General features: G+C 33.2%; 3 protein-coding genes across 3 annotated transcripts; 2 read left to right on the forward strand and 1 right to left on the reverse strand.

Annotated features, from left to right (window-relative positions):
- The first annotated feature begins 3,672 nt into the window (after window positions 1–3,672).
- nrn1b (neuritin 1b) lies at window positions 3,673–5,844 on the forward strand. The gene is made up of 3 exons (XM_051125763.1): window positions 3,673–3,924; window positions 4,264–4,408; window positions 4,595–5,844. Exons 1-3 carry the CDS (start codon window positions 3,870–3,872, stop codon window positions 4,824–4,826), a joined length of 432 nt encoding a protein of 143 aa, XP_050981720.1. The 5' UTR covers window positions 3,673–3,869; the 3' UTR covers window positions 4,827–5,844.
- Window positions 5,845–9,989: 4,145 nt separating this feature from the next.
- On the forward strand, window positions 9,990–11,157 carry lyrm4 (LYR motif containing 4). Its single transcript, XM_051097066.1, has 3 exons — window positions 9,990–10,296; window positions 10,532–10,652; window positions 10,807–11,157. The coding sequence occupies exons 1-3, from the start codon at window positions 10,211–10,213 to the stop codon at window positions 10,867–10,869; spliced, it is 270 nt and encodes an 89-aa protein (XP_050953023.1). The 5' UTR covers window positions 9,990–10,210; the 3' UTR covers window positions 10,870–11,157.
- Window positions 11,118–11,930, reverse strand: LOC127155082 (protein phosphatase 1 regulatory subunit 3D-like). The gene has a single exon (XM_051097055.1). The coding sequence runs from the start codon at window positions 11,866–11,868 to the stop codon at window positions 11,170–11,172; it is 699 nt and encodes a 232-aa protein (XP_050953012.1). The 5' UTR covers window positions 11,869–11,930; the 3' UTR covers window positions 11,118–11,169.
- Window positions 11,931–12,903: the final 973 nt, after the last annotated feature.

A 12,903-nucleotide genomic window follows, 5' to 3' on the forward strand; every position in this document is an offset into this window, starting at 1 on the left:
GAGGCTGCCACTGGAGTTCAGCTGTGAGCATCTCTACGGGAGGGGTGGAAAACTTCACTCCTTCAGCCTCATCCAATTGATTATTCATAGATAGATAGATAGATATGATGTAGCAACAAGTGTCCAACAACATGGTTTAAAGCATTCTGTAGACATTTTATGATAAATTAACGCATGTTTATAAATATATAAAATATTGCGTCAGTTATATAACAGTTGCTTTTTAAATATTATAAACTTACTGAAAATGTAGTGATGATGCAACACGCGTCGCGCTTTGGCGCCTTCTTGCTATCACAAGATGAACACCTGTTGGTCGTCATACTATAATGGAGCATTCGTCATTTCAAAAAACACCGTGGAAGGGCATTTAATACTCTCAGAGAGAAATGAGGAGTTAAATATCCAAAAAAGGACGTAATAACTGGACGCTACACCCACTTTTTTGTGTGAATTTCGACAACAGAACTGTGTAAATAGTGGCTTTATGTATCAGTGTGCAATCCTTTGAAGCTTTTTCTATGTTTTGATTAATGATGTTTGAGTTTTCAGTGTGCAAATAGGCTACTGCGTGTCTGCTACCTTGAAGATGCATTTGGTTACAAATGTATCAATTTTGACATACCATTATGATGCAATACTTTGCTAAATTTGAGCAAAAACGACTCGCTTTAACAGGAAGTAAAGAAACAATAAATATATAAACACATCATTTATGAGCGATTATGCTTCCATTCTCCCTGCTGAAAAAAAAAGCTGGTTTTAGCTAGTCACAGCTGGTCAGCAGGCTGGTTTTAGAGGGGGTTTGGCCACTTTCTTAGCTGGTCAGGCTTGGAGACCAGCTGGGACAACCAGCTAAAACCAGCATGACCAGCCTAGTTAGGCTGGGAGACCAGCTTAGGTTTTTTTTTCAGCAGGGCTTTTCATCAACTTGATTTCCTTTTCAAAACATTTACCTTCATTCATTATCACCTCTAGAAATTTGTATGAACTAGCTAACTCATAGGCTAGTTTATGTGACTGCTGTATAGATGTGTCTTAAAAACAGTTAACTAGTTAAGTTAACTTTTGTGGTTTAAATAGGTTTTACTGGGATAACTTATATACAGTACCTGAGAGGTGTTAGGGCAGCACCATTAGGTCTGCGAGTTTGTGTTTGTACTGCCACTAGAGAGCAGTCTCTGCATCACCTTATGTAATCACATGAGAGTGACCTTGTGCTGGTATACTAAGCAATGTTTCTGACCCACAGTGACCTGGATAATTGCCTCTGGCCTACACAGTCTTCTCCATCCTGCACAAAACTCCATGTTCCTTTGTATTAACATGATTAAATATTTTTCCCCCGTTCTCTTCTTTTTTAGCTTTTATTTTCTCTATTTTGTCTTTTCAGAGACATTTTTGATTAATGAAATGTAAAGTTTTTGTTTAAGTATAACTGAAATTAAAAATGTACAAACTCTACATCAAAAACTGAAAAAGTGACAAGGCTGAACAACACAACGTGCAATTCAAAATAAAGCTGATAGTTAAAGTTCATACAGCTATCAGCTCATATCTGTGTTGTAATGAGTGTGAACATGTGTTTATGCACGTATGGATGTTGCTATTATTTTAAAAATACCTGTGTTGGGAAAACACATGCTTCCAGTAACTTTACACACAATACGGCTTACCAATTTGACAATAGTGCCATCTGATGGCAAATTGTATGTACTGCTTATTAGTGAAAAAAAAAATACTCCAACCTGCTATTTTATTCAGAGTTTATTCTATTTTAATTGTTTTTTTTTTTTTTTAATACAGTTTAATAGTTTATTGTATAGTGTAGTAATGTGGAGGCAGGATAGGAGTGAGAGAATTACAGGACATGTGATTGGGACTTGACCCTGTTTAGATGCTTCCCTTGAGCCAACTGTTCTTACGTGTGTCATGAGGAAAAAGTAATGGATATTTAAATATTAGTAATAGTCAGCAATATTTGATTTTACACAAGGATTGAATATTGATGTTGAATTGGAGCTAGACTCTATAACATATACTTTTTTGTCATCTCATGAAATTCAATCTTTGTGAGATTTAGTCGAAACAAAATATTCTAGAAAATAGTAATCTATGACATTGAATTATGTGTTGAACATTAAAGGTTTTTGTTTCGATTTGTTAATGAGAAATTTGTGGACACAACAATGTTTTTAGATTTTTTTGCAGTGAAAAAATATACATTTTTATTTTGAAAAAATGTAAAAAGATAAAATTAGACCCTTTGGGGTAAGATTATTCTCCAGAACTGGCATAGAAGGACACAGTGGAATGTTGTCTCTAGAGTTATTATTTTAGAATGTAACAATTATTGTAGTTAATGGAGTTATTATTCAGTATTTCGATGAATTAGAAGTACATTATAAACCCATTAAGTTACCTAATTGAAATGATCATTTTGCATTCATAGTGTTGCTATTTTGGCAAACACTACCAGTCAGAAGTTTTTGAAACAGTAAGATTTTTTTATTTTTATTATTTTTTATCTTTTTTAAAGAAGTCTCTTCTGCTCACTAAGCCTGAATTTATTTGTTTCAAAGTACAGCAAAAACGGTACAATTCTGAAATATTTTTACTACTTAAAATAACTGTTTTCTATCTGAATATATTTTAAAATATAACTTATTCCTGTGATTTCAAAGCTGAATTTTTAGCATCATTACTCCAGTCACACAATCCTTCAGAAATCATTCTAATATTCTGATTTGCTGCTCAAAAAACAAAACAAAAAAACATTAAATTTTAATTTAATTTAATTTTAATTTTAAAATTTAATTTTAAATATTTTTTTAAAATTCAGAGTATGATTTTTCAGGTTTTTTATTTTTATTTCAGATAAATGCTGATCTTTGGATCTTTCTATTCATCAAAGAATCCTGAAAAAAATGTACTCAACTTTTTAAAATATTGATGGTCGGCGCCGATAGCCTTGTGGCTGCTTGGAGTGCTGAAAATTTGGTTTATGTAGCTTTAATCACAGGAATAAATTACATTTTAAAATATATTCAAATAGAAAACAGTTATTTTTAACTAGTTAAATTATTTCTAAATTTTACTGTTCTTGCTGTACTTTGGATCAAATAAATGCAGGTTTGGTGAGCAGAAAAGATTTATTTAAAAACACTTTTGACTGGTAGTGTATGTTCCATTAAAATACAGGCACATGTTACCATTTAAAAGTAAATGCACATTGTTTTTAAGGGTGGCATCTTCCCATCTTACCCTAATGTTGTTAATAATGATGTTTTTTCAAATACTAATCGCTTGAGGGCGCTTAAGCCACGTTTTGTTCCTATTTGTGACAAAATAGATTCTGATTCTGATACAAATTTACCCACTGCACGACAAGAAAACTCAATAAAACACGAACATGTTTATAACATGCGTCATTCATCGTATAAGTTCCTTTTAAAAGTCACAAATTCTAATTTGCTTTTCACACTTACTTTGATTATTACTGAGTCAGTTGTAAGAATTTTTATATTAGAACAGAATTAAGATTTCAAACGTTATTAATATAAATTATAAGATTTTTAAAAACATGAATACATTTTACAATGATTCCATATATGCAGTTCGAAATAAAATCGTGAGAATTCGTCTGTCAGGTGTACGCTTACGTCATCATGGCGCAAGAAAGTAAAGGAGGAGTGTGAGCGTAGGTGACATCTCCATCCTTCTACAGTCCACTTTATATGTCTCAGTCAACTGTGGGAAATTCGTGACAGGAGTAATTTAATTCGTCCTGAAATACAGCATTTTCCTGATGAGAGGAAGTAGGCGATTCCAGACCTCCTCCACAGACTACTGACTCTGTCAAGCGTAGGATGGGACTGACTTTGACCGACAAATACAACTCGATACTTTTCACACTGGAATTGGGTGAGTCGTTAAGTTAAGATACATTGCAAGGAACTGATTCTTGTTTTGTTTTGTTTTGTTTTAATAATTAGTTTTTTTTTTTTTTTTTTTTTTTTTTTTTTTTCTGGAACTCTATTTTTAAACCGCGACCTTTCAATACATTAGAAAAATTATTTTTATTTATTTATTTTATTTTTATTCAATCTATTGAATGAATGTTCCTGTGAAGGTCACAGTTTAGTTTATTTTGGCTGTTTGGTTTATAAATTATAAATTGAGGATGATATGACACACTCAAGTTTTTTTAAGCGGGAAAATTTGTGTGTATTATTCCAGGTGATTTATTCTGTTGTATTTCAGTGTCACTGCTACAGGCAGCATGTGCTGGAGGAACATGTGAAAATGTATTTAAAGGTTTCTCAGACTGCCTGCTCAGCCTTGGAGAAAACATGGTGAACTATCCCCAAGAGCTGGACGACAGCGAAAGCCTACAGACCATCTGCTCGTAAGTACACACTGTCTGCAGTCATTTCTGGAAGAAGCTAAGCACTGAATATCTGGTGGTCTTTCTCATATTCACATATCCGTGAGTTGAACTCATGCCATCCGTGACTCAGACTTCCAATACCGAAACATATTTCATTCGCAAGGACTAAAACAGATTGTGCACTTTGTGTTTATCCTCATGCAGATATTGGAATGACTTCCACTCGTGTGCCTCCACCGCAGTCGCAGATTGTCAAGAAGGAGCAACAGACCTTTGGGAAAAAATGAAACGGCAGTCCCAGAGCTTGAACTATCAGGGAAGCCTGTTTGAATTATGCTCCGGGGATAATGGAGTATCCAGAGTTTTATTGCCAGTGGAACTGAAGATACTGCTAATGTGTTGTACCACACTGGTGGCTTGGCTTGCTTTTGAGTAATAAACCTGAAGATCTGACCTGAAACAAGTTGCTAAATGGATAAAATGCATCCCTGCCTCTCTTCAGCTAACTCAGTTCGTGTTTTAAAACACGTCATATGATGATTATGTTAAAAATAGGAGTCGTTGGGACTCTTTAAACTTTGGAAGAGTTCAAAAATAAGTCTTTTAAATGGCTTTGGCTATTTTTACCATAATTTGAAAACTATTCAAAGTACAAAATGTGAAGTATAATATATTATTTTAAAACACAAATTTTCTTTTTGGACCATTATTAGGTAAAAACAACAGATATTTGCAATAACAACCAATAATTCAAATGATTTTTTTTAAATTATTATTATTTAAAACACACCTGAAATACATGTTATTGTCTGAAAAGCACATATTTAACACCACAGAATTTTTTCTTAAAAGATCAATCTGCCCAAGCAAATTTAATTTAACCCTTTAACTGTCACTCCATATCTTAAACATAGACAAAAATGCACTATCCAAAGTTAAATTTTTATAATTCATGAACGAAAACATTTTGTAATATGATTTTGATGTACAATTTCCATGCTAATGCAGTGTCTGATTTTAAAATGCCTTTCAAAGGATGAATTTTGAGATTTTAAGTTTTCAGTTGATACATAATTTCTTAAGAGTTCTATTGCGTGATAGGGAAAAAGGCAATGAAGAAAGTCTTCTGCGACAAAAGTCAGAACTCCTGTTATGATGTAGATTTTTGAGGTGCACTCTTGTCATAAAATAATCTGTTTCTTTTCCTACATAATTTGTAACACAAAACAGTGGTAAAATATTTATTTAGGAGTCTTAGACCTTCCCAACAATATATAGATTGTCATGATTAGATTAAGATTTATTTGTAAAATGGTGATGTAAATTTAGGCATCCCACAGAGGGGACGGTGACAGTTAAAGGGTTAATAAATGTATTATTTTAATATAGGATAATGACATTTACTTGTAAACGAATACTTATAAATTAAAAAGGCATTTGGCCAATACATACAATTTTAGAAAAGTGTCTTTTCTTGTGTTGAAACTGAAGCAAATGAAGTACAAATTAAATAAATCAAATCTTTGGATAAAGACTCTGTTTGTTTGGCTTCTCCGTTCAGTACAGCGCTAATGATTAGTTGTATTTTGAGATTCTAACTAGTTTCATATTGAGTTGCTTTAAATAAAATGAACAGCTAAATGCAAGTAATTCCACATACTGTATATTTTTCTATGAGGAGTTGCATGCTTATTTAACATTACAGAGCCCCCAGCATTTTTTCCTCTTTAATGACAGAAGGAAACCTGAACATCTGTCTAAAGCAAGACACACAATACATATTAAAATAGGGGAGCATGTCTAGTGGAACAGTAATGGAAGAAGCCCAGATGCTCTTTTTACTGTGAATCCGAGCCCTTGAAATTGGACCATGGCCTGGTTATTAACACGTGCTGTGCTGAAGGTCCCAAGCATTCCCTGAAGGCTTGACTCAAACACATCTGTCTTTTTGTCTGCTACATAATCTGACGTGAACACAATAAAAGCAAATATAATTCAGTCACCTTGAGAGAACAGCATACAGTGAGTAGAAAATGAAAAAGATCTGCTTTATTTATTCAATCAACATACGTGCAAATGAATTTCTCTGCACTGTATATTCAGGATTCAGAACAGAAAGACTCATAAGTGTTTAATAATTTAGCGACTCCTCCATACTCAGGACAGCATCCCGAACACAATAAACCACTCAGTTTGACATGATCGCTTAGCATGTTTTTGGCCGCAGAACTAGATTTCACTGGAGATTTGCAGGACAACATTGCATTATAAGTTTGTATATAAAATGCCAACTCACACAAAATTCATTGTAGCCATTTAAAAAACATTCACCATTGAAAATCCAGCTGAAAAGACCAGATGTTAATTGTGCATGTCATACTAGTATAAGCCATGGAAATGCTGATGAATATCATTATGTGAAATATTTAAGGTGTTGTCACAGCAGATGATGGCAGTACAGAATGTACTCTTTACAAACTCCTGCTCCTGCAAGAATATGCGAAAATATCAGCTCTACATGCGAAGACTCTAATTACCAGTGTAGATGTATTTAAAAGTCTGTCAAAACAACTCCATTCTTAAACTGCATCTTAAATTGCACAATTAATTTTTTTAGATGCAAAATACTGAGAGTTAGAGCTCTAAAATCACTGTCATGTAGATGGTCATCATACTGTCATGTCTTCAGTTCTGTGGGCTACAAACAGAAAGAGTCCAGGCTCTTTCTGGTTGTTAATAATGTAGGAGGTTGTGTGAGTAAATGGGGCAGGCGGTAGATCTTATGTGGACCCTGTGGAAATGGAAGCAGCGGAGCAGAGGATGAATAATATACACAGGTGACATGTTTGAATAGAAAGTCAAGGATAAGAGACGGAGGCTTTGAATGGTTCAGCTCAGTGCTCATGAAGATGTTAACGTTTGTAATGAGTTTAATTCTGTGTGGTAGCTGTAGAGTAAACGTCAGGAATTCTGAGCTTACTCAGGTTCTCCGGCTGGCTTTTAATCGGAAGTGATAGAAAATGGAGCATAAGTGTTATATTAAGTTTGTAAATAAATAAATAAAAACAAAGGAAAAAAATGAACTACAAAACAAACAAACATGAACTTTGGAAATAGTGTTTAATTCCCAAACACTGTCTCAAAACAAACAAAATAAACCAACAAACATGCATTTTGGAAATGATAGTTATTTTATTTCCTTATACATAACTAATTCTAAAACAAACAAACATGAATTTTGGAGATGGCAGTGTTTAATTCGCTTATTGTGCATTACTAATTATAAACAAACAAACCAACAAACATGAATTCTGGAAATGGTATTGTTTCTTTCATCTTATTGTGCACTAATTACAAAACAAACAAACAATCAATAAAACAAACATGCATTTTGGAAACTACAGTGATTTAATTCCTTATTGTAAATAACTAATTATAAACAAACAAACAAACAAATATGAATTCTGGAGATTCACTTATTGTGCTCTAAATACAAAACAAACAAACAATCAATCAAACAAACATGAATTTTGGAAATGGTAGTAGTGTTGAATTCACTTATTGTTCACAATTACTTATAAAACAAACAAACAAACATGCATTTTGGAAACTATAGTGATTTTATTCCTTATTGTACATAACTAATTATAAACAAACAAACAACATGAATTCTGGAGATGGTAGTGTTTATTTCAGTTATTGTGCACTGTTAATTACAAAACAAACTTGTATTTTTGGAAACGATAGTGATTTATTTCTTTATTGTACAAAACTAATAAAACAAACACACAGGAATTCTGGAGATAGTGTTTAATTTGTTTATTGTGCACTACTAATTAAAAAACAAACAAACAAACATGCATTTAGGAAATTATAGTGATTTAATTACTTATTGTACATAACTAATTATAAACAAACAAATAACATGAATTATGGAGATGGTAGTGTTTCTTTTACTTATTGTGCACTAAATACAAAACAAACAAACAATCAACCAAGAAAACATGAATTTTGGAAATGGTAGTAGTGTTAAATTCACTTATTGTTCACGATTACTTACAAAACAAACAAACAAACAAACATGCATTTTGGAAACTATAGTGATTTAATTCCTTATTGTACATAACTAATTATAAACAAACAAACAAACAACATGAATTCTGGAGATGGTAGTGTTTATTTGAGTTATTGTGCACTGTTAATTACAAAACAAACTTGCATTTTTGGAAACGATAGTGATTTATTTCTTTATTGTACAAAACTAATTATAAAACAAACATGAACTCTGGAGATAGTGTTTAATTTGTTTATTGTGCACTACTAATTACAAAACAAACAAGCAAACATGTATTTTGAAAATTATAGTGATTTATTACCTTATTATACATCACTAATTATAAAACAATCAAACAAACATGAATTCAGAAGATGGTAGTGTTTAATTCAGTTATTGAGCACTAGTTAGTACAAAACAAACAAACAAACGTGAATTCAGAAGATGGTAGTCTTTAATTCCTTTATTGTGCATCACTAATTAAAAAAAATAAACAAAAAAGAAGAATTTTGGAGATGGTATAATTCCCATATTGTGCGCCTCTAATTACAAACAAACAAACATGAAATTTGAAGATGGTATTGTTTAACTCCCTTATTGTGCACTATGAATTACAAAACAAACACACATAATAACAAACAATAGTGATTTATTTACTTACTGTACGTAACTAATTATGAAACAAACAAACACAAATTCTAGAGACAGTGTCTAATTGCAAACAAACAAACATGAATTTTGAAGATGGTATTGTTTAACTCCCTTATTGTGCACTACTAATTACAAAACAAACAAACAAACAAACATTTTGGAAATGCTAGTGATTTATTACCCTATTGTACATTACTAATTATAAAACAATCATCCAAACATGAATTCTGAAGATGGCAGGCCTTAATTACTTTATTGTGGCTCACTAATTATAAAACAAACAAACATGAATTCTGGAACTGATAGTGATAAATTCCCCTATGGTCTATTAAACAAACAAACAAACATGAATTTTGGAGATAATATATTCCTGTTATATTCCCTTATTGTGTACCTTTTATTACAAACAAACAAACATTTTGGAGATAGTAGTGTTTAGTTCATTTATCGTGCACCTCTAATTACAAACAAACAAAGAAACAAACATGAATTTTGGAGATGGCAGCGTTTAAGTCCATTATTGTGCATCACCAATTATAAAAACAAACAAACATGAATGCTGGAGATGGTAGAGTTTGAGAGATGGTAATTCCTTCATCACCAGTAGTGTTCTTCAGATATATTTGCTAGTTAAATAATAGTAAAAGATAAATGCAGTACACACATTAGACCTGATAGTTTCTTAATTTTCATTTAGCAAAATATGAGCAGTCATGATGTTTGTTTTACACAGCACAGTTAGTGTGATGCTTACAGCCACTGAAAGAGGCCCCATATGCCACAGTCAGCCATGATGCGGCCCTGGGGATCTTCTGTGGTCTCCCCAGGCACAACACTGCTGTGGAATTTAACTGCCCTATATAACACTCATAAAAGTCACTGAACGTAAGTGCAACTTCAGTAAATTGCATTTTTGAATGTATTTTGTTTTTACGACGAATAAAACGGGTTGTTTAGCTGCAGAAATATACTGAGTGTCATTAGTCTCTTTGTAGGACTGCACATTGTGAGTTGCATTCCAGTGCCATTTGCCCGCCCCACCTCTCCTAACGCTAGATGGAGATGTCTCAAACGCAACCCAATGCAACACGAGAAGAACTACTGTGAAATCAACAATGGCGTCGTGCAGCAGGGCTCAAGTGATCGCACTCTACAGGATGCTTATGAAAGAGAGTAAAAATTTCCCCTCATATAATTACAGGTACGTTTTTACTATTCACTGTGAAAAATAGTCTGTATAAAATATAAATATATTACTGCATTATGTATTTCTCATTGCGCATTACAAAACTACTAACTAATAAAAAATTTATTTGAATGTTAAGCGCTTATGTATATACTCAAATGACGCATGTTTTTTGAATTTCTTTTATATTTAAACTATTATTATTTTCCATCTCCTAATTATATAGTATAAAAATACGGTTTGTTTTCAGAACATACGCACTTCGCAGGGTGAAAGATGGCTTCAGGGAGAACCTTCATGTTGACAACCCCAAAACACTGGATATGCTCATAAATCAAGCTAGAGAGAATCTGGTGCTCATCAAGAGACAGGCAAGCAATGCCAGCTTTGTTTCATATTCCAGTATGATTTTTAATTTAAATGGCCTGATTCAAATAAAAGAATGTCATAATTTTTAGAGTTGCTAATAATTATTACATTTAATGTTCAGTATCTAAGACAATATCGCTTATCTTTGTTTCACAGGTTTCAATTGGCCATCTGTATTCTGCTCAGAGGACCGTTGTTGAAAAAGAGCCTCATTTATAAATGTCTCAAGCATCAAAATGTCTGGTTTGTTCATGACAAATCTGTTTGTCTTAAGATCTGCACTACTAGTCGACCATCTGTTTAAAAGTGTATATTAGAGTATACTGTAAATGTGTATTTGTGTTATTTTTTTTAGCAAATAAATATGATACATATGAAAGGAATATGAGAATCACTGTAAATAGAAAAAAAAACATTATTTAACCTGAATATGTGTTCATAATGATTAAGACAAGTGATCATGCAAATTAAAAGTCAAGTTTGCTTTATTAAACTAAATTTAATTCATCCTTGGCTTGGTCAAGTAATCTTCAAAGTGTAGTTGTGCCCATCATTATTGTCCCAGTATTCCCGGTCATCGCTCCGACAATACACTGCGAATTGCACTGATGAATCTTTGTCGAAACAGAATGGCGTGTGCAAAATGAAATCAAACTGTAGCACTTTTTCTTCATTTGATCTTAATGCAGCTTGTATATCTGAAAATGTCAGCCAGTTATTTAAAGAGTACCTGACCCCAACTTCTCTTGCGTTGCTCTGTGTCACTCTGATCACACCTTTCACTTCCGAAGCGGTTATTGTGACACTTTCCAATGCGACTCCCAGACGGCGTGACTTCGTATCAAACTCCAGCAAACTCACAGGCATTTCAAAGGCTGTTACAAAACGTGCAGAAATCAGATCATCTCCATGTTGCAGCTGTTGGTTCGAAGGACGACTCCAGAGTCCAGATGACACGTTGCGCATTTCATTTGCGTCGTCGGAGATGTCAAAGTGTCTGACGTTTGCCAGGTTCAACCCCATCATGTCTGCAAACTGGACTCTCTTTGCACGCACTACAGTTGGATGTTCCTTGTGAGAGGAAGATGCATCTTGGTATAGATCTACAGGCAGAGATCTGGCTCTTTGCCTGTCGGATTTTGGTGAATAAAGTGCCGATTCTGGTTCAGACAGACACTTGTCTGAAGCTTGAGTTTCCTCTGAGTGCTCAGTGTCCATGAGGATTCATCATATCGACAAATTCAGATGTAATTGAGGAGCAGTGTTTTAAATATAAGAACTGGACTAGCAGTCTTTGCGTAAGAAAGATGCTTGACAAATACTACATGCACACAAATTGCGTCACAGCAACGTCACTTGTCTTTGCAAACAAATGAATGATGTCTAATCAGCAGAAAAATGACTTTAAAAGCCCGAAAACAAGCCTAGGATGTGATAGTAGTTATTTAATACATTTACTTAAAAACAAAACTACATTGTGGAACCAAGAGCGTTTTTAATTTAAGCTATTTAATTTGACAAGTAACAAGATTTGTCTTCTTTACTTAGTCATGTAGTTCATACAGCTCAAAAAATGTGTAATTTATTCCCTGTTTAGACTAAAATAAATTGTAGGGTATAATAATAAAGAATCGTAAAGAACAGACAATCTTCAAAGTCACATTTAGTCTTTCACTGTATTTTATCTGCTCTGTTAATCATTGTCTAGTGCAGAAAACAGTATGACGTACTGCATAACGCTTGTGCGCACATGACAGCGAGCACATGTTTCCACACATGCATCTGTTTACACGCTTTATGACACAACGGAGTGCAGTTGGTTTTATAATTAATTATATTATATCATTATTATTATTCTGTTTAAGTTGTTTTCCCCCAGAATTTCAGTTAGGAGAATCTTGTTTTAATGGGACAGTTCATTCAAAAATGAAAATTCTGTCATTTACTCACCAAGTGCCTTTATGAGTTTCTTTATCATGTTGATATTTTGAAAAATGTTACTAAACAGTTGGGAAAAATACTATGTACGTCAATGGCTGCTAATGTTATTAAAGATATCTTCTCTTGTGTTCAACAGAAGAAAGGAACTCATACAGGTTTGGAACACCTTGAGGTTGAGTAAATGATCATTTTTGTTTTTGGGTGAAATATCTATCTTAGAAGATTCTTTTGGATTGATACACATTGTAATTAAATACCTGAACACTTTATATACACTGGGCTTTATATACACTACCAGTCAAAAGTTTTTTT

Source organism: Labeo rohita, chromosome 2, assembly GCF_022985175.1.
Source record: "Labeo rohita strain BAU-BD-2019 chromosome 2, IGBB_LRoh.1.0, whole genome shotgun sequence".
NCBI lineage: Eukaryota > Metazoa > Chordata > Actinopteri > Cypriniformes > Cyprinidae > Labeo > Labeo rohita.